Consider the following 22,065-nt stretch of genomic DNA (forward strand, 5'->3'; position numbering starts at 1 on the left):
TTTTTTTCGATTTTAAGTTCCTAGATATTTAAATTTTCAATTTTTCATTTCGTTAATTTTCCAGTAAATTTTTGGATTTTTTCTATTCTTTGATTTCTCAATTCTGCCATTTTTCGTTGCTGATTTATCGATTTGCAATTTTTCTAGTTTTTAATTTCAAATTTTTTGATTTTTCAATTTTTTACTTTTCAATTTCTCGGTATTTCAATTTTGGATTTTTAAAGTTTTTGGTTTTTAGTTTTTGAGTTTTTTCATTTTATTATAGTTGTTAAATTGTAAAATTTTTCTATTTTTCTATTTTTCAGTTTTTCGATTTTCATTTTTTTGTTTCCTCAGTTTTATTATTTTTGATATTCCATTTTTTCGTTTCTTCAATTTTTCGAGTTGCAATTAAGTTTTTCAGTTTTGGACTTTTGAAATTTTTCTTTTCTCAGTTTAAAATTGTTCAGTATATCGATCTGATTTTTCCATTTTCATATTTTATCATAATTTTGGATATTAATATCAATTGTAAAACTTTTCAATTTTTGGATATACCGCTTTTTTTAGAACTTCCTATACATATTTTTAAATTTCTGATTTTTCAATTTTTCGTTGCTTCAGTTTTTCCAATTTTAATTAAATTTTCTAGTTTTAATCTTTTGAAAATTTCAGTTTCTCAATTTTTAATTTTTCAGTTTTTATATTACATTGTAATTTTTCTACATTCCAGTTTCTTGCTTCTTCAAGTTTTCAATTTATGAATTTTTAAATTTTTTGAGGTGCAATTTTGGGAGATTTCAATTTTACAATTTTCCTTTTGGATTGTTAGTTGCTATAGCTTAAAATTTTCAATTTTTCGATTTTCATCTTTTTTTTTCTTCAATTTTATAATTTTTGACTTTTCAATTTTTCATTTCTTCAATTTTTCGAGCAGCAATTAAGTTTTTCAGTTTCTCAATTTAAAATTTTTCAATATTTCGATTCATGATTTTTCAATTTTCATATTTAATTATAATTTTTCGATACCCAAGTGTAAACTTCTCAATTTTTGGATATTTCAGTCTTTTGCGTCTTCAGTTTTTCAACCAACGAATTTTCAATTTGTCGAGTTGCAGTTTTTCGAAATTTTAATTTTATAATTTTTTTCTGGATTTTTAGTTCCAGATTTTTAAATTTTCATTTGTTCAATTTAACATTTTTTTAATTTCAATTTTCCGCTTATACGATTTTTAGAATTCTAATATTTCTAATGTTTGGTGATTTCAATATTTGGATTTCGAGATTCTCGTTTAAGTTTTTGATTTTTAAACTTTTAATTATAGGTATTAACTTTTACAATTTTACAAAATTTCCATTTTTTGATTTTTCAGTTTTTCGTTTCTGGTTTATCGGTTTGCAATTTTTCCGCTTTTCAATTTCAACTTTTTCGATTTTCCAGTTTTCAGATTTTTCAATCTTAATTTTTAAAAATTTTCTAGTTTTAGTTTTTCAATTTTTATAATCTATTATAATTTTTCAATATCAATTGTAAAATTTTTCAATTTATCCCTTTTTTGTTTCTTCAGTTTTTTCAATTTTTGGAGTTTTCAATTTTACGGTTTTTCTTTTAAATCTTCCTATATTTTTAAATTTCTGTTTTTTCATTTTTTCGTTGCTTCAGTTTTTTTGAATTGCAATTAATTAAATTTTCTAGTTTTAAACTTTTGAAATTTTCACTTTCTCGGTTTTTAATTTTTCAATATTTCCATCTATAATTTTTCAATTTTTATATTTTATTGTAATTTTTCGACAGTTCAGTCTTTTGCTTCTTCAAGTTTTCAGCTTATGAAGTTTTTTAAATTTTCGAGATTTTAATTTTACAATTTTCTTCGATTTTAAGTTCCTAGATATTTAAATTTTCAGTTTTTCATTTCGTTAATTTTGCAGTAAATTTTTGGATTTTTTCTATTCTTTGATTTCTCAATTCTGCTATTTTTCGTTGCTGATTTATCGGTTTGCAATTTTTCTAGTTTTTACTTTTCAATTTCTCGGTATTTGAATTTTGGATTTTTAAAGTTTTTGGTTTTTAGTTTTTGAGTTTTTGCATTTTATTATAATTGTTAAATTGTAAAATTTTTCAATTTTTCAATTTTTCAGTTTTTCGATTTTCATTTCTTCAATTTTTCGAGTTGCAATTAAGTTTTTCATTTTTGAACTTTTGAAATTTTTAGTTTCTCAGTTTAAAATTTTTCAGTATTTCGATCTGATTTTTCCATTTTCATATTTTATCATAATTTTGGATATTAATATCAATTGTAAAATTTTTCAATTTTTGAATATACCGCTTTTTTTAGAACTTCCTATACATATTTTTAAATTTCTGATTTTTCAATTTTTCGTTGCTTCAGTTTTTCTAATTTCAATTAAATTTTCTAGTTTTAATCTTTTGAAATTTTCAGTTTCTCAATTTTTAATTTTTCAGTTTTTATATTTCATTGTAATTTGTCTACATTCCCAGTCTCTTGCTTCTTCAAGTTTTCAATTTTTCGAGATTTCAATTTTATAATTTTCCTTTTCGATTTTTAGTTGCTATAGTTTCAAATTTTCAATTTTTCGATTTTCATTTTTTTGTTTCTTCAATTTTATTATTTTTGACTTTTCAATTTTTCATTTTTTAGAATTCTAATATTTCTAATGTTTGGTGAATTCAATATTTCGAGTTCGAGATTCTCGTTTAATTTTTTTGATTTTTAAACTTTTAATAATAGTAATAATTGTTACTAGCTTTTACAATTTTACAAAATTTCCATTTTTTGATTTTTCAGTTTTTCGTTTCTGGTTTATCGATTTGCAATTTTTCAACTCTTCATTTTAAAATTTTTGCTATTGGTTAATTTTTCAATTTTTCAATTTTTAGATGTTTTGATCTTAAATTTTAAAAATTTTCGGTTTTAGAGCTTCCTATATTTTTAAATTTCTAATTTTTCAATTTTTCGTTGCTTTTTTGTTCCTTTTAGAGCTTAATATATTTTCAAATTTCTAATTTTTCAATTTTTCGTTGCTTCAGTTTTTCAAATTGCAATTAAGTTTTCAGTGTCTTAATTTTTAATTTTTCAATTTTTGTATTTTGTTATAATTTTTCTATATTCCAGTTTTTTGCTTCTTCAAGTTTTCAACTTATGAATTTTGAAATTTTTTGAGGTACAATTTTTCGAGATTTCAAATTTGCCGTTGTGATATTTCAATTTTTATTTTTCAGTGTCTCGGTATTTCAATTTTTATTTTTTTAAATTTTTCAAATTTTTAATTTTTACTTTTTCAATTTTAAATTTTATTATAATTATTCGATGTTGAATTGTGATTTTTTTTCAATTTTTGTTTCTTCAATGTTTCGTTTTTTCAAATTTTGACTCATTAGTTTAGAAATTGTTGTAGTATTTCCAAGGTCATAAAGCTTTTCAGTACTAGTCGTCAAAAATCCAGCCCTTCTTGGCCTTTAAGGCCTTGACTACACCAAATTATGATTATTCAAAGTTAATTTCAAAAATTTTCCGCTGCGAACAATCAAAATTTCAAAGGTTACCATGAAACGAATGACGTTCTGACTATTTTATAGCCTAGAAATTTGGGTTTTCTAAAAGTTAGAATTTTTGTGCCGTTTGAAGCCTTCACAAAATCAGAATCGTATTTATTCGAAATAAGTAATTCCATTGTTGTCAAGGCTTCGAAGACCTTCATAATTCCGAAATGTGGACGACATTCTTGTCAAATATCGTTCTAGTTTTAGACCTCAGAGCCTTGACTACACAATGGCATTTCTAGTATCGTCAAAATTCTACGAGCTTTTCAAAATTAATTCGAAATATTCTTTTTTACCCAAATTTCAAAGGTTAACGAAGATTAACAACAATTAGGAACCGTTACAGAAGTCCTTTGAGTATTTTCAAAGCCTTTAAACTTGTATTTCTAAAAAAAAAAAAATGAACTTTTGGTTCACTTTGAAAATTAGAAAATAACAAAAGGATGTTTAACACAGAAATTCTTGTAGCATTTCCAAGGCCATGAACCACTCTTAGTCTTCAAGGCTTTGACAATGATAAATTACGAGTTTTCAAAATTAATTTCAAAAAATTTCGGTTGTGAACATTCAAAATTTCAAAGGTTACCATGAAATGAATGACGTTAAAACGCACTTTGACTATTTTATAGCCTTGAAATTTGAGTTTTTTAAAAGCTTATTTATTCGAAATAAGTAATTCTAATGTTGTCAAGGCTTCGAATAGTGGAATTTAGATCACCGCTTTTAAATTTGATTGGCTTATTTTATTTACCGTGAGATGAAAATTGTATCATATTTTAGGAAATGGTAAATCTAATTAAAATAAAATTAAAGGCCCCGCCCACCCACTCCGCTTTTATTTTATTGGACGAAAAGTGGATTTTATATTGATAAAGAGCGGAATGTAGACAGGAAGGTAAACTAACCCCATTCATTGGTTTATTTCATTTATCGTGAGATGAAAATTGAATTTTGGCAACTTCTAAGTGGCGAAATTGCGAAAATTCTTCACCAATAGTAGCACGAAATCCGGTAGGCGTGGCTTGCACCCACCAATCACGCAATCCCCTTGTCTATCACAGTCGCTACCCAACTTAAAAAAAATCTCAAGGTATTCTACAATTCAACACATTCAACCGTGAATCTTCACACATAAAGTTAAACATATACACAAGGTCAAGAGTGCAAAGACTCCTCTCATACCGACAGGATAACCCCATACGTCACACTTCCGGAACCTCTGCTTCAACATTTTTAAATTATTATAAGTGATCTAAGTGAACCGTGGCTCCTCTATATCATGTGGGTACAACAATGACATAATTTATGAGACAACTAGACAAACAAGCGTAGGAGTAAAAATAACTCCTTTCCATCATCGGATACGAACCTTTCTTGGCGCTTTGCTTGTAGTTCGTGGTTGCTCAAGTGCCACGAAGGTCGATTTCTGGTAGTAGGAGGTTAGTGGTAGGAAATGCTGTTGCATGGATTTTGTAAGTTTGTTATTACTAGTGGATTTGCATGGTGCTGGTCAAGATGAACGTTCCGGTTGATAACTAGTATTAGAAAACGTGTTTTTGTGTGAAAAATACGGGAAACATGGATATGGAGGCGGAGGAGAGGATGTGGAAGACGATTTACCACAGGCTGCAGAGCCAGAAATCGGTGGACCAACACACCGACCACGAGTTAAGGTACAAAAAAAAAATTGAAATATCTCTAAAATCACTAAATTATTATTTACTAGTAAATGCGGGTACAACTTTCTACTTTCGAAATCAGGCCACGATTTTTTCCGTTGTTGTTGTGGGTGAAATATAGGTACTAAGACACCATCACGTTTATATTTAGACTCCAGTCACTTGCGCGTAATGAGAGCATGGATGCGATCTTTTTAAGACGATGAATCACGAGTAAACAGCTGATAGCCTGTAAACTCCGGGACCATGCAATTAGTTTTATTTACTGGATTACAAAAATTTTATGACCTTTGAGCTAAAAATAACAGCGTTGTTCTGGTTTAGAGCACGTCAGGAGTTTTCAGAATTTCGTAACAATCATTTATTTGTGTGACTAATCTTGCTAATAGGACTAAGAATAATTAACACACAATGCAAACAGCGTGACAGTGCTGCACAAACAAAGGGATTTGGGTGTCATGCTTGGGGACGTGGTAACAATTCGTGGTCCTTCGAGCCAGATTAGACTGGGTTTAAGTCTGCTGATAATGCAGTTTGATAAGTAAATTACAATTGCTAATTCTGATGCATGCAATTTAGTGTGCCATAAAGTATTGTATAGCGCTTTAAGACTTTTCTTACTTTTTTAAATTTCAAAGAAATACAAATAAGTGAAATAACTCATAATTTCTGATTTTTTTGTCATTTTAGGTCGTTCTAGACTTTTTTGCCGTTTTTAAGTTCCTTTTTTGACACTTTTTTATTGGTATTTTTTCTTCTATTTTTCTTTCTCACGTTTTTTGTCCCCCTGTGTGTTGTCGCTTTTCCTGTAGTCTTTTTCTGTTCTTTTAAGTTATTGACGTTTTTTGTCGTTCTTTTTCCTCCATGTTTCGCTTTTTTTCACACTTTTTTTTGTTGCTTTTTTTAATTGTTGTTTGTAGTCATCTCTTGTCTCTACTTTTGTCTTACTTTTTTAATCATCGTTTTTCGCCCGTTTTTTCTCGCTTTTTTTAGTAATCATTTTTGTTGCTTTGACGTTTTTTTGTTGTTTTTCCCCTACATTATTTTTTCGCCTTTTTTTCTTCTTCACATTTTTTTTGTACATTTTTCTTTCAATTTTATCGTTTTTATGTCGCTTTGGGCCTTTTCTTTATAATTTTTTGCATGATTTTTTCACCTTTTTTCCCTTCACTTTTGTTTGGCGTTTTTTGTCTTTGTTTTCTGTTGCTTTTTCATCGTTTTTTCGCTACTTTTTGGTCTTTTTTTCCTTTTGTATCTCTAGTTTTATAGCATTTTTAAATACAGTTTATGACGTCTTTCTGTTGTTTATTTTTCGGTTGTTTTTTTGTTTTTTTGGTAATTTATAATCTATATTTCTTCTTGCTTTTTTTTATCATTTTTTTGGCCCTCTTCCTTATGTCTCTTTTCTATTACCATTTTTGTCAGTTTTTCTGCCACATTTCTTCTTGTCGAGTTTTTGAAGTTTTTTGTCGTTTTTTTCTTTCATAATTTTTCGCTTTATTCACACTTTTTTGTTGCTTTTTTAATTGTTGTCTGTTGTAATTTTTTATCTCTACTTTTGTCTTTTTTTTATCAGATTTTTGCCCCCTTTTTATTCGCTTTTTAGTTATCTCTTTTGTTGCTTTTTTATCGCTTTCCGTTCGCCTTTTCTGATAGCATTTTTTGCCCCTTTTTGTCTTCGTTGCTTGTGACTTATTTTTATTTCCCATTTCCCGGTTTTTTTACCTTTTTCCCGTTTTTTTCTTCAAATTATTTTGTGGCGTTTTTTTATCAACTTTTTTGTTTGCATTTTTTTGTATTTTTTTTGTCACACTTTTTATCGTTTTTTCAGTTGCCTTTTTTCGTCGTTTTTTGGTTTTTCCCATTTTCTTATTGCTTTTTTTGCCTGAAGTTTTACCGTTTTTATGCAGTTTTGACGTATTTTTGTTTTTCCCCTCCATTATTTTTTCGCCTGTTTTTCTTCACATTTTTTTTTGTACTTTTTTTTCTTTCAATTATATCGTTTTTATGTCGCTTTCGACGTTTTTTTTTTTAATCATTTTTTGCATGATTTTTTTCGCCTTTTTTTCCTTCATTTTTTTTTTGGTTTTTTTTTGTTGTTGTTTTCTGTTGCTTTTTTCGCATCTTTTTGGTCCTTTTTTTCTTTTGTATCTCTAGTTTTATAACATTTTCAAATGTAGTTTATGACGTCTTTCTGTTGCTTATTTTTCGGTTGGTTTTTTGTTTTTTTGGTCATTTTTTATCTCTATTTCTTCTTGCTTTTTTTTTGGCCCGCTTTTTTTGTCTCTTTTCTGTTACCATTTTTGTTGCTTTTTGGGTCAATTTTTTCATATTTTCTTGTCGCATCTTTGGTCTTTTTTATCTTAATTTTCGGTGAGGTATTTTTTATTTCTTTTTTGTTTTTTCGTATTTTTTTCGGTCTTTTTTACCATCTTTTTCGCATTTTTTTCTTCGCTTTTGTCGCTTTTTCTGTTGGCTTTTTTGCCGTTTTTTTAATCACCTATTTTCATGGCTTTTGTTCTTATCCTTTTTTTATGATCTTTTCTCTCAAGATTTTTTAACGTTTCTCGGCTTTTTTTCGCCTTTTCTCCTCATTTTTTTGTGATCTTTTTCTCATCACCTTCTGTCACTTTTTTTCGCATTTTTTTTGTCATTTTAGATCGTTCTGGACTTTTTTTGTCGTTTTTAGGTTTCTTTTATTTTGGTGCCATTTTTTTATCTGTATTTTTTTCTTCGATTTTTGTTTCTCACGTTTTTTGTCCCCCTGTGTTTTGTCGCTTTTTCTGTAATCTTTTTCTGTTCTTGTAAGTTATTGACGTTTTTTTTGTCGTTCTTTTTCCTCCATAATGTTTCGTTTTTTTTCACACTTTTTTTTGTTGCTTTTTTTAATTGTTGTTTGTAGTCATCTCTTGTCTCTAATTTTGTCTTACTTTTTTATTCATCGTTTTTCGCCCGTTTTTTCTCGCTTTTTTTAGTGATCATTTTTGTTGCTTTGACGTTTTTTTGTTGTTTTTCCCCTCCATTATTTTTTCGCCTTTTTTCTTCTTCGCATTTTTTTCATGTACTTTTTTCTTTCAATTTTATCGTTTTTATGTCACTTTGGGCGTTTTCTTTATCATTTTTTGCATGATTTTTTCACCTTTTTTCCCTTCACTTTTATTTGGCGTTTTTTGTCGTTGTTTTCCACATTTTTTAAATGTAGTTTATGACGTCTTTCTGTTGTTTATTTTTCGGTTGTTTTTTTGTTTTTTTTTGGTCATTTTTTATCTCCATTTCTTCTTGCTTTTTTATCATTTTTTTGGCTCTCTTTCTTTTGTCTCTTTTCTATTACCATTTTTGTCGGTTTTTCTGCCACATTTCTTCTTGTCGAGTTTTTGACGTTTTTTGTCGTTTTTTTTCTTTCATAATTTTTCGCTTTATTCACACTTTTTTTGTTGCTTTTTTAATTGTTGTCTGTTGTAATTTTTTATCTCTACTTTTGTCTTTTTTTTATCAGATTTTTGCCCCCTTTTTATTCGCTTTTTAGTTATCTCTTTTGTTGCTTTTTTATCGCTTTTCGTTCGCCTTTTCTGATACCATTTTTTGCCCCTTTTTGTCTTCATTGCTTGTGACTTATTTTTATTTCCCATTTCCCGGTTTTTTTTACCTTTTTCCCGTTTTTTTCTTCAAATTATTTTGTGGCGTTTTTTGTCAACTTTTTTGTTTGCATTTTTTTGTATTTTTTTTGTCACACTTTTTATCGTTTTTTTCAGTTGCCTTTTTTCGTCGTTTTTTGATTTTTCCCATTTTCTTATTGTTTTTTTTTTTTGCCTGAAGTTTTACCGTTTTTATGCAGTTTTGACGTTTTTTCCTTGTTTTTCCCCTCCATTATTTTTTCGCCTGTTTTTTCAATTTTTTTTGTACTTTTGTCTTTCAATTATATCGGTTTTATGTGGTTTTGGACGCTTTTTTGAAATCATTTTTTTGCATGATTTTTTCGCCTTTTTTTCCTTCGCTTTTTTTTTGGCGTTTTTTGTCGTTGTTTTCTGTTGCTTTATTCGCATCTTTTTGGTCCTTTTTTTCCTTTTGTATCTCTAGTTTTATAACATTTTCAAATGTAGTTTATGACGTCTTTCTGTTGCTTATTTTTCGGTTGGTTTTTTGTTTTTTTGGTAATTTTTTATCTCTATTTCTTCTTGCTTTTTTGGCCCGCTTTTTTTGTCTCTTTTGTGTTACCATTTTTGTTGCTTTTTGGGTCAATGTTTTCATATTTTCTTGTCGCACCTTTGCTCTTTTTTATCTTAATTTTCGGTGAGGTATTTTTTATTTGTTTTTTGTTTTTTCGTATTTTTTCGGTCTTTTTTACCATCTTTTTCGCATTTTTTTCTTCGCCGCTTTTTCTGTTGGCTTTTTTGCCGTTTTTTTAATCACCTATTTTCATGGCTTTTGTTCTTATCCTTTTTTTTTATGATCTTTTCTCTCAAGATTTTTTAACGTTTCTCGGCTTTTTTCCACCTTTTTTTCCTCATTTTTTTGTGATCTTTTTCTCATCACCTTCTGTCACTTTTTTTCGCATTTTTTTTGTCATTTTAGATCGTTCTGGACTTTTTTTGTCGTTTTTAGGTTTCTTTTTTTTTGGTGCCATTTTTTTATCTGTATTTTTTTTCTTCGATTTTTGTTTCTCACGTTTTTTGTCCCCCTGTGTTTTGTCGCTTTTTCTGTAATCTCTTTCTGTTCTTGTAAGTTATTGACGTTTTTTTGTCGTTCTTTTTTCTCCATAATGTTTCGTTTTTTTTCACACTTTTTTTTGTTGCGTTTTGTAATTGTTGTTTGTTATTATCTCTTGTCTCTACTTTTGTCTTACTTTTTTAATCATCGTTTTTCGCCCGTTTTTTCTCGCTTTTCTTAGTGATAATTTTTGTTACTTTGACGTTTTTTTGTTGTTTTTCCCCTCCATTATTTTTTCGCCTTTTTTTCTTCTTCACATTTTTTTTCGTACTTTTTTCTTTCAATTGTATCGTTTTTATGTCACTTTGGGCGTTTCTTTAATCATTTTTTGCATGATTTTGTCACCTTTTTTCATTTCATTTTTGTTTGGCGTTTTTTGTCGTTGGTTTCTGTTGCTTCATTCGTCGTGTTTTTTTCGCAACTTTTTGGTCCTTTTTTTCCTTTTGTATCTCTAGTTTTATACCATTTTTAAATGTAGTTTATGACGTCTTTCTGTTGTTTATTTTTCGGTTGTTTTTTTGTTTTTTTGGTCATTTATAATCTCCATTTCTTCTTCTTTTTTTTATCATTTTTTTGGCCCTCTTTCTTTTGTCTCTTTTCTATTGCCATTTTTGTCGGTTTTTATGCCACATTTCTTCTTGTCGACTTTTTGACGTTTTTTGTCGTTTTTTTTCTTCCATAATTTTTCGCTTTATTCACGCTTTTTTTGTTGCTTTTTTAATTGTTGTCTGTTGTAATTTTTTATCTCTACTTTTGTCTTTTTTATCAGATTTTTGCTTTTCGTTCGCCTTTTCTGATAGCATTTTTTTGCCCCTTTTTGTCTTCATTGTTTGTGACTTATTTTTATTTCCCATTTCCCGTTTTTTTACCTTTTTCCCGTTTTTTTCTTCAAATTATTTTGTGGCGTTTTTTATCAACTTTTTTGTTTGCATTCTTTGTATTTTTTTTGTCACACTTTTTATGGTTTTTTTCAGTTGCCTTTTTTCGTTGTTTTTTGATTTTTCCCATTTTCTTATTGTTTTTTTTTTTTGCCTGAAGTTTTACCGTTTTTATGCAGTTTTGACGTTTTTTTGTTGTTTTTCCCCTCCATTATTTTTTCGCCTGTTTTTCTTCACATTTTTTTTGTACTTTTTTCCTTCAATTATATCGTTTTTATGTCGCTTTGGACGCTTTTTTTTAATCATTTTTTGCATGATTTTTTTCGCCTTTTTTTCCTTCACTTCTTTTTGGCGTTTTTTGTCGTTGTTTTCTGTTGCTTTATTCGCATCTTTTTGGTCCTTTTTTTCCTTTTGTATCTCTAGTTTTATAACATTTTCAAATTTAGTTTATGACGTCTTTCTGTTGCTTATTTTTCGGTTGGTTTTTTGTTTTTTTGGTCATTTTTTATCTCTATTTCTTCTTACTTTTTTTTAATCATTTTTTGGCCCGCTTTTTTGTCTCTTTTCTGTTACCATTTTTGTTGCTTTTTGGGTCAATTTTTTAATATTCTCTTGTCGCATCTTTGGTCTTTTTTATCTTAATTTTTGGTGAGGTATTTTTAATTTCTTTTTTGTTTTTTCGTATTTTTTTCGGTCTTTCTTTACCATCTTTTCGCATTTTTTTCTTCGCTTTTGCCGCTTTTTCTGTTGGCTTTTTTGCCGTTTTTTTAACCACCTATTTTCATGGCTTTTGTTCCTATCCTTTTTTATGATGTTTTTCTCATCACCTTTTGTCACTTTTTTTGCATTTTTTTTTGTCATTTTAGTTCGTTCTGGACTTTTTTTGGCGTTTTTAGGTTCCTTTTTTTGGTGCCATTTTTTTATCTGTATTTTTTTTTCTTCGATTTTTGTTTCTCACGTGTTTTGTCCCCGTGTGTTTTGTAGCTTTTTCTGTAATCTTTTTCTATTCTTTTCTTCTCTTCTTTTTTTTGTTCTTTTTTGTCTCTATTTTTTGTAGCTCGTTTTTGACGCCATTTCCCGGCCTTTTTCAACTTTCTTCTTCACTATTTTTGTCGCTTTTTCTGCCACATTTCTTTTTGTCGCGTTTTTGACGTTTTTTGTGTTTTTTTTCTTTCATAATTTTTCGCTTTTTTCACACTTTTTTGTTGCTTTTTTAATTGTTGTTTGTTGTCATTTTTTTTATCATCTTTATCGCTTTTCGTTCGCCTTTTTTCCCCTTTTTGTCTTGATTGCTTGTGGCTAATTTTTATTACTCATTTCCCATTTTTTTTTACTTTTTTCCCGGTTTTTCTTCACAGTATTTTCTGGCCTTTTTTTGTCACCTTTTTATTCGTACTTTTTTGTGGCTTTTTTGTCACACTTTCTATCGTTTTTTCAGTTGCCTTTTTTTCCTCGTTTTTTGTTTTTTTCCCTCCTTCTTTTTTTTTCCTTTTTGTCTGGAGTTTTACCGTTTTATGTAGTTTTTGGCGTTTTTTTTTGTTGTTTTTTCTCCCCTCCATTATTTTTTCGCCTTTTGTTCTTCAAACTTTTTTTGTACTTTGTGCTTTTAATTTTTTTATTGTTGCCATTTTCTGCCTCTAGTTTTGTCGCCTTGGACGCTTTTTTAAAATCATTTTGCCTTTTTTTTTCTTCACTTTTTTGCGTTTTTTGTCACTTTTTCTGTTGCCTTTTTTTTAGTTTTTAACGCCTTTCTGTCGCTTATTTTTCGGTTGTTTTTTGTGTTTGTTTTTGTCATTTTTTATATCTATTTCTTCTTGCTTTTTTAATAATTTTTTGGACCGATTTTTTGTCTCTTTTCTGTTACCATTTTTGTTGCTTTTTGGGGCACTTTTTTCGAATTTTCTTGTCGCATCTTTGGTCTTTTTCATTTTATTTTTGGGAGGTATTTTTTATTTCTTTTTTGTTTTCTCGTATTTTTGTGGACTTTTTTATCATATTTTTCGTTTTTTTTTCTCCGCTTTTGTCGCTTTTTCTATTGGCTTTTATAATCACCTATTTTTGTTTTTTTTTTGCATTTTCTTGTGACTTTTTTCTTATCCTTTTTTTTTCTTAACAATTTTTTATGATCTTCACCGTTTCTCGGCTTTTTTCCGCATTTTCTTCTCATTTCATTGTGATCTTTTTCTCATTACCTTTTAGTCTCATTTTTTCATTTTTTATTTCCTTTGTCACGTTTGTGTCCTTTTTTATCCACGTTTTTGTCGTATTTTTTTGCCACTTTTCTTTTAATAGTTTTTTCCTGCCGGTTTTTTCTTCATATTTTTTGTCGTTCTTTTTGTCGTATTTTCTTATCGTTTTTGCGCCATTTTTTTGGCCCCATTTTTTGTGACCAATTTCCCGCATTTTTTTTTCTTGATTTTTTTTTGTCTCTCTTTGTTGCGTTTTTGTCACTTTTTTCGTTTATTTTTCCGTATCTCTTTTTTCGTGCGGAGATTTATTTTCGTCTCTTTTGATGCTTTTTTTTGTCGTTTTTTTTTCTCATTTTCTTATCACTTTTTTGTGTTCTTTATAACTTTTTTTATTTTTTTTTTATTTTTCCGCCTTTTTTTCCTTCGCATTATTTTGTGGCCTTTTTTTTGTCACCTTTTTATTCGTATTTTTTTGTGGCTTTCTTGTCACACTTTTTATCGTTTTTTCAGTTGGCTTTTTTTTCCTCGTTTTTTGTTTTTTTCCCTTTTTCTTATTGTTTTTTTTCTTTTTGTCTGGAGTTTTACCGTTTTTATGCAGTTTTTGGCGTTTTTTTGTTGTCTTTCTCCCCTCCATTATTTTTTCGCCCTTTTCTCTTCACACTTTTTTGTACTTTGTGCTTTTAATTTTTTTATTGTTTCCATTTTCTGCCTCTAGTTTTGTCGCTTTGGACGCTTTTTTAATCATTTTTCGGTTGTTTGTGTGTTTGTTTTAGTAATTTTTTTATCTCTATTTCTTCTTGCTTCTTTCATCATTTTTTGGTCCGATTTTTTGTCTCTTTTCTGTTACCATTTTTGTTGCTTTTTGAGGCACTTTTTCAAATTTTCTTGTTGCATCTTTGGTCTTTTTTATCATATTTTTCGTTTTTTTTTTCTCCGCTTTTGTCGCTTTTCCTGTTGGCCTTTTTAATCACCTATTTTTGTTTTTTTTTTGCATTTTCTTGTGACTTTTTTCTTATCCTTTTTTTTCTTAACAATTTTTTTATGATCTTCACCATTTTTTAACGTTTCTCGGCTTTTTTCCGCATTTTCTTTTCATTTCATTGTGATCTTTTTCTCATTACCTTTTAGTCTTATTTTCTTCATTTTTTATTTTCTTCGTCGCGTTTGTGTCCTTTTTTATCCACGTTTTTGTCGTATTTTTTCCGCCACTTTTCTTTTAATAGTTTTTTCCTGCTGGTTTTTTCTTCATATTTTTGTCGTTCTTTTTGTCGCATTTTCTTATCGTTTTTGTCACCATTTTTTTGGCCCCATTTTTTGTGACCAATCCCGCATTTTTTTTTTCTTTGTTTTCTTGACTTTTTTGTCTCTCTTTATTGCGTTTTTGTCTCTTTTTCGTTTATTTTTCTGTATCTCTTTTTTCGTGCGGAGATTTATTTTCGTTTCTTTCGATGCTTTTTTTTGGTCACTTTTTTCACATTTTCTTATCACTTTTTTGTGTTCTTTGTAGCCTTTTTTGTTTTTTCCCATTTTCCCCCTTTTTTTCCTTCACATTATTTTGTGGTCTTTTTATCACCTTTTTTTTCACTTTGTTTGTGGCCTTTTTTGTCGCTTTTGTTTCTTTACATTTTTTATCGTTTCTTCTGTTACTTTTTTCCGCCGTTTTTCCCTTTTTCTTGTTATTTTTTCCTTTTTTGTCTGGAGTTTTAAAGTTTTTACGTAGTTTTTTGACGTTTTTTTTTGTTTTTTCCCCTCCATTTTTTTTTCGCCTTTTTTTTGTTCACACTTTTTTGTACTTTTTTTCCAATTTTTGTCTCCAGTTTTATGGCTTAATTTTATGGTTTTTGTGTTGCTTTGGACGCTTTTTTAAATAATTTTTGCATGTTTTTTCGCCTTTTTTTGTCCTTCACTTTTTTTGTCGTTTTTTCTGTTGTTTTTTTCGTCGTTTTTTCGCATTTTTTGTCCATTGTGTCTCTAATTTTATGGAATTTTTTTAAATGTCTTTTTGTCGCCTATTTTTCTTTTTTTGTTTTTTTTTTTTTTTTTGTAATTTTTTTATGTCTATTTCTTCTTGCTTTACTTATAACTTTTTTGTGTTCTCTTTTTGTAGCGTTTTTTGTTTTTTTTTTTAGTTTTTTTTTCACATTTTGTTTTTCGACTTTTGATACTTTGTCTATAACTTTGAAAGAATATGTAAAGGGCGAGCGCAGCGAGCATTTTTAGGTTTTTAAAGCTTTTATTCATTAATTTATTAAAAATATTTTTTCAAGCTGTCAGGCAATTAAATACAGAAAAATCTTATGAAAATAAAATTTTGAATTTTGGGAATCAGATTCCGAAAACTCTGTTCCAGATTTAAAAAATACGAAGAATACTTATAACTGGAGAAAAGTGGTGTCTGAAATTCATAAACAAACAAAATCGCAACGAAACTTGTCATGCTCATAAAATAACTGAAAATTTCAATTTCTGCAGTCAGCTTGGAACAGGATCGTAGAGAGCTGGGGAGGCGGTGAAAGCTTGACATGCGTTTTATTCAGCGCCATCTATCTAAACTTCAAACTTCATGATGCGAGCGCAGCGAGCCCTTACATTGCGATTGTTCTTGTAAAGCCACCAACGATTCAATTTTTATTTAATGCAGTCGTTGTTTGGAATGAAACACCAAAAATTGTTTTTTTTTTTAATGGTTGAAAAAAAATCGGTTGAATTTAAATTGTGACATGAAAATTAACGTTCATAAAAATAACTGAAAATTTCAATTTCTCCAGTCGGCTTGGAGCAGGATAGCAGATTTGCCAGTAGGTTTTCAGTAACGTCACTTGTCAAGTGTTTTGTAGCGGCGCCACCTACTAACTGATAGGTACAAACTCGGTATAGAAACCTGTAATACCGTCTTCTTCTCCTGTCATCCTGGTCACAGATCGACGTTCAAGCTCGTCCTCGTTCGCTATCATTTTTAGTTACGCAAGAGCCCGACTTGGTGATTTTAGCGTTGTTACGTTGGCGGCGCTCGCGTCACTATATTGTGAAAAATGACACCCTTTTTTCAGGTTATGTAATTCCGAAAAATAACGATCGAAGCTTAAATTAAAATGACATTGTCTAGGTCATCTCTATTATCACTCCTATCAGTGTATTTACTCTAAAAAAAACCGAAAACTGCACGTCATGTTCACACAAACGGCGAAACTCGTCCACCAACACCTCCGCAGAATGCACCTTTTACACGACAAAGCCTACGTAAACGGGCAATGGGTCACCGCCGCCTCCAACAAGACCTTCCCCGTGGTCAACCCAGCCACCGGTGCCACAATTGGAACCGCCCCCGACATGTCAACCCAGGACACCCAACAAGCTATCGAAGCCGCCCACCAGGCCTTCCAGACCTGGCAGGACACCACAGCTAAAGAGCGCTCCCACCTTCTGCGAAAATGGTTCGACTTGCTGGTACAAAACCACGAAAACCTGGCCCAGATTATCACAGCTGAAGCCGGAAAACCCCTAATTGAGTCCCGCGGGGAAGTCGCCTACGGGAACTCCTTCATCGAGTTTTTTTCGGAGGAGGCGCGCCGAATTCAAGGTGAAATCATCCAAAGCCCAATTCCTGGAAGAAAGATTTTGGTGGAGAAGCAACCCATTGGGGTCGCTGGGTTGATCACACCGTGGAACTTCCCCCATGCGATGATTACGCGAAAAGCGGGGGCGGCGCTCGCCGCTGGGTGCACCTGTGTGATCAAACCAGCTGAAGATACCCCGTTTACGGCTTTAGCGTTGATGGAGTTGGCACACGAAGCCGGGATTCCAAAGGGGGTGCTTAACGTGGTGACCAGCAGCCGGGAGAACGCCCCCTCGATAGGTAATTTGTTGTGCACGAGCCCCTTAGTCGCGGGATTGTCTTTTACAGGGTCCACTCAAGTGGGGAAGTTGTTGTATGAGCAGTGTTCGACTGGGGTCAAACGAATCGGGTTAGAACTGGGGGGCAACGCAGCTTTTATAGTCTACAAGAGCGCCAATGTTGATAGTGCTATTAAGGGGGCCATCGCTTCGAAATTCCGCAATTGTGGTCAAGCCTGTGTGGCCTCCAATCGCTTCCTCATTGAAAACCCCATCTATGATTCTTTCATTGAAAAGCTTCTCCAAGAAGTACGAAATTTGAAACCTGGGGGCAACGTGGGGCCGCTGATTAATGAAGCCCAGTTTGATAAAGTTTCGAGTTTGGTAGAGGACGCTGTATCCAAGGGGGCGAAGGTGCTAGCAGGCGCTAAACCCTCTGATCATGGTAAACTTTTCTATGAACCCACAGTTTTGACAGATTTAACCCCCGAGATGAAACTCTACAAGGAGGAGGTTTTCGGACCCGTTATCAGCATCTTCAGGTTTGATACAGAGGAGGAGAGTCTTAAGATCGCTAACGACACGGAGAGGGGGCTAGCGGGGTATTTTTATTCACAGGATGTTTCCCAGATTTTTAGGGTTTCTAAGAAGTTGGAGGTGGGGATGTGTGGGGTCAATGAGGGGGTAATTTCGACGGCCGAGGCACCCTTCGGGGGGGTGAAAGAATCGGGGGTGGGGCGCGAGGGGTCGCACCACGGAGTGGATGATTTTACCTACATTAAGTATGTTAGTTTAGGGAATTTGTAAGATTTATGGTGTTTGCACTGTTTATATTTAATTAAGTAGATAAGAGTGATTTAATTTAGTCTTAAGAGAAAAGTGGATTTAGTGGGTTGAGTCATGAAAAGTAGCGTCATAAGAGTGTTGTTGCCGAAGGAGGGGGTGGTTAAGACAAGGGGGCGCAAGCTGAATAGGTATTTTTTTTTTGTTAATGTTGGTGTTACTCCTTTTTTTTAATGTACTTTTTATATATACAAGAAGTGTGCTAATTTATTATTGTACAGGGTGATTGTGATACATTCCATTGTATACATTAATATGTACATTTTAAAATTTTAATTTTAACACCCTGTATGTAGTATATATTACCTATGTAAAAAAAAAGAATAAGTCTTCCAACTAAAAGTCTAAAAGTCTTCCATAGGTACTGAGTGAGCAAGTTCCTGTAATACAGTGTGTAGATAAATAAATAAATATTGCTGCTGATCTCAATGTTGTGTTTTTCAAAACACACCCTGTATCCTTAGAAATTTATAACCTCAAAAACAAGCACAATCTTAACAAACATTATCATCATAATTGTGTATTGTAAAAATGTTATTTGCTAGATTTATCCTGTTGACACTTTTTTTTAGTAAGCAAGATAAGACCAAGCGTGTTAACCTTGTAAATCTTCCACTGGCCACTAGAGACTCACCCTGTATATAATAATAATAGAACAGTCTCTTTATTAACAATGCGGTGTTAATGTCCCAAGTTCATCTATTTCCGCATTCGTAGCCCCCTTGCCAAGAAATCTAAAATTATCAGCTACAACCTCTTCACGAACCCCAGGTTGTTAACATTTACTCCCCGCTTATTTATAATCAAATCTCTTCCAGAATCCAGCAAGTCGATGGCGGCTTCTTCGAAAAATTCGGCAACCTCTTCCGGGAGCACGCCGAGCTGGTGGAGAACCAGGAGACCGAGGAGAAGGAGAAGGTGGCCAAAATCGCCGAGATGGTGCGCTCCGACGAGCCCATCGACGACGACAGCGAGGTCTTAGCGCTGTCGGATAGTGACACGGAGGCGAAGAGTCTGGCTTCGGACTCGGAGGAGGAAAAGGACAAGACTGAGCTGATTTCGGCGGCCTTCAATGTGAGTAATTGAGTATGAAAGCGGAAACGGTGTTTATTGGGAATACGCCGATTTAATTCGGGCTGTTAATCGCGTTGTTGTCAAAATAAACACGAGATTTACGGGCCACTTTTACGTCCCGTGCTGATTATTAACTGGGGGCTAAAAATATGCTGCGGAAATTAACTCGGGCCGGGTGAAGTTTATCCGCTACTGCTTGGATTGTGTGGCGATGTTGGTGTTGGTACATGGTGGATCTGGCAATTTTTTTTAAATTTTGTAAACTCGAAGTCCAAAAACTGTAAAAAATTTTGAAAAGTATCGTTTCTAGAACACTCAAAAAGTTTCAAAGTTTTGGGAATAATGCGAGAATTGGAAGCTTATAGCTTTGTAAACTTTGAAGTTGTTCTAAAAGCTGGAAATATTTGTAAAGTCGTAGGAACCTTTAAGTAAGTCCCAAAATTGCGGCTCTCATCAAGAAGGGTATTAATTTTGGAAGCATTTAGTTTTGAAACATTTACGAAACTTTCAAACCTTGGAAAATCGAAGTCAAAAAATTGTGGACTTACAGGTTTGTAAACTTTGAAAAAACTTCGATGTATTGTAAGCTGGACTTCCAAAAATTGTAAATATCTGTAAAATTGTAAAAAACTTTCAGTAAGTCCCAAAATTGCTACTGTTTTAAATGTTCATCAACAAAAGAATTAACTTTGGAACAATTTAAATCTTGAAAAGCCGTGAAACCTGCGAAATATTTTTAAATATTGGAAATTCGAAGTCCAAAAAGGGTAAAACTTTGAAACTTTCACGTTTCTGGAACACTTAGTAGCTTTGAGAATAGTGTGAAAGTTGGAACCTTACAGATTTATAAATTTTGAAGTTCTAAAAATTAAAAATCTCTGGTATATTGTAAATTTAGTTTTGAAACATTTACGAAAGTTTCAACTCTTGGAAAATCGAAGTCCAAAAATTGTAAAATTTTTGAAAATTTTGTTATTTCTAAAACACTTCAGAATTTCCCAAGTGTTGTGACAAATGTAAAAATTGAAAACGTATAGCTTTGTAAACTTTGAAGTTCTACAAAGTTAAAAAAGATAGTGTAAGCTGGACTCCAAAAAATCGTAAAATTTGGAAAAATGTGAGAAGCTTCGAATGTCAAAGAACTTAAAAATCTTTGGAGTGAAGCCAGAAGTCCAAACATTAGAAAATATTTAAATACTCGGTAATATTTAAAAGCACTATGAAATATAGAAAAAATTATAACAAGGAAGTCCCAAAATTCCGATTGTCTCAGATAGTTGGCAAAAATAATTTTGGAAAAATTTAAGTCTTCAAACTTCTATGAAAGTTGCAAAATGTTTTTAAATGTTCGAAACTCGAAGTCCAAAAGTTGTAAAAATTGAAAACTTTGTCATTTCTAAAAGATTTGAGAAGTTCTAAAGCTTTGGGTATATTGTAAAAGTTAGGAACTTACATATTATTGAAAATATTTGTAAAATTGTAAGAAGCTTTAAGTAAGGTCCAAAATTGCGACTCTTTCGATCGATCATCAACAAAAGCATTAATTTGGAACAATTTAAATCTTGAGAGTTCTGTGAAAGCTGCCAAATATTTTTAAACCTTGGAAACTCGAAGTCCAAAAATGGTAAAACTTTTGAAAACTTTCTTGTTTCTGAAACACTTACGAAGCTTCAAAACTTTGAGAATAACAATGTGAAATTTGGAAACGTGCAGCTTTGTATATTTTGAAGTCCTAAACATCTTTGATACATTGTAAGTTGGATTTCCAAAAATTGTAAATATTTGTAAAATCGTAGGAAGCTTTGAATAAATTCAAAAAATTGCTACGTTTTGGACGGTCATCAGAAAAAATAATTTCGGAAGAATTAAAATCTTGAAACATCTACGAAACTTGCAAAATGTTTTAAGTTTTGGTATTTCAAAGTCTAAAAATTGTAAAAATTTTGAAAAGTTTATCGTTTCTGGAACACTTAAAAAGTTTTTGAAAAGTTTGCGGCTTACTTATAAATATTTGTAAACTCGTTGGAAGTTTTAAGTAAGTCCCAAAATTGCGGCTCTTTCAAATTGTCAACAACAAAGGAATTAATTTTGGAAGAATTTAGTTTTGAAACTTACGAAAGTTTCAAATTTTGGAAAATCGAAGTCCAAAAATTGTAAATATTTGTAAAATTGTAAAAAACTTTAAGAAGTCCCAAAATTGGTACTGTTTCAAATGTTCATCAACAAAGAAATTAATTTGGGATGAATTATGCCTTGAAATAAGTATTTACGAAAGTTTGAAATCTTGGAAAGTCGAAGTCCAACATTTATAAAAATTTCGAAAACTTTGCTACTCCTCAAATACTTCCGAATTTCCCAAGTGTTGTGACAAATGTAAAAATTGAAAACGTAAAGCTTTGGAAACTTTGAAGTTCTACAAAGTTTCGAAAAATATAGTGTCAGCTGGACTTGAAAAAATCATAAAATTTGGAAAAGTCAAAGAACTTATAAATCTTTGGAGTGAAGCCAGAAGTCCAAACATTAGAAAATATTTAAATACTCTAATATTTAACAGTACTATGAAAAATAGAAAAAATTATAACAAGGAAGTCCCAAAATTCCGATTGTCTCAGACAGTTGGCAAAAATAATTTTGGAAAAATTTAAGCCTTTAAACTTCTACGAAAGTTGCAAAATGTTTTTAAATGTTCGAAACTAGAAGTCCAAAAGTTGTAAAAATTGAAAACTTCCCCATTTCTAAAAGATTTGAGAAGTTCCAAAGCTTTGGGTATATTGTAAAAGCTGGGAACTTACATATTACTTATTGTAAATATTTGTAAAATTGTAAGAAGCTTTAAGTAAGTCCCAAAACTGCGACTCTTTCGATCGATCATCAACAAAAGAATTAATTTGGAACGACTTAAATCTTGAAAGTTCTGTGAAAGCTGCCAAATATTTTTAAACCTTGGAAACTCGAAGTCCAAAAATGGTAAAACTTTTGAAAACGTTCTTGTTTCTGAAACACTTACGAAGCTTCAAAGCTTTGAGAATAATATGAAAGTTGAAAACTTGTAACTTTGTAAATTTTTAAGTTCTAAAAATCTTTCATATATTGTAAGTTGGACTTCCAATAAGTATAAATATTTGGAAAGTTGGAGGAAGCTTTATAGAAGTCCCAAAATTGCGACGGTTTCAAACCGACATCACAAAAAAGATTTTGGAGGAATTTGAAGCTGGAAACATCTATGAATTTTTTAATTTTGGAAATTCGAAGTTCAAAAATGGGTAAACTTTTGAAAATTTTCTCGTTTTTCAAACACTTACGGCTTAATAATGTGAAAT

At 31.0% G+C, this 22,065-nt stretch overlaps 2 protein-coding genes across 7 annotated transcripts in view; both read left to right on the forward strand.

The window, feature by feature from the left end:
* Positions 1–22,065, forward strand: part of Stac (staccato) — a 55,223-nt gene that overhangs the window by 13,831 nt on the left and 19,327 nt on the right. For 3 of the 6 annotated variants that reach the window (XM_064050903.1, XM_064050904.1, XM_064050909.1), the window contains one exon: positions 18,490–18,745. In XM_064050903.1, coding sequence (XP_063906973.1) covers positions 18,490–18,745 — 256 coding nt within the window. Of the gene's footprint in view, positions 1–4,888; positions 5,215–17,716; positions 17,803–18,489; positions 18,746–22,065 lie in introns of those variants that run through there. The other 3 variants (XM_064050907.1, XM_064050905.1, XM_064050908.1) reach the window with 3 other exon arrangements.
* Positions 15,989–18,100, forward strand: LOC135125373 (succinate-semialdehyde dehydrogenase, mitochondrial). The gene has a single exon (XM_064050911.1). The coding sequence runs from the start codon at positions 16,163–16,165 to the stop codon at positions 17,633–17,635; it is 1,473 nt and encodes a 490-aa protein (XP_063906981.1). The 5' UTR covers positions 15,989–16,162; the 3' UTR covers positions 17,636–18,100.

This window comes from Zophobas morio, unplaced genomic scaffold, assembly GCF_036711695.1.
Source record: "Zophobas morio isolate AGI-343-1 ecotype UQ-CSIRO unplaced genomic scaffold, CSIRO_AGI_Zmor_V1 ptg000008l, whole genome shotgun sequence".
NCBI classification, from domain to species: domain Eukaryota; kingdom Metazoa; phylum Arthropoda; class Insecta; order Coleoptera; family Tenebrionidae; genus Zophobas; species Zophobas morio.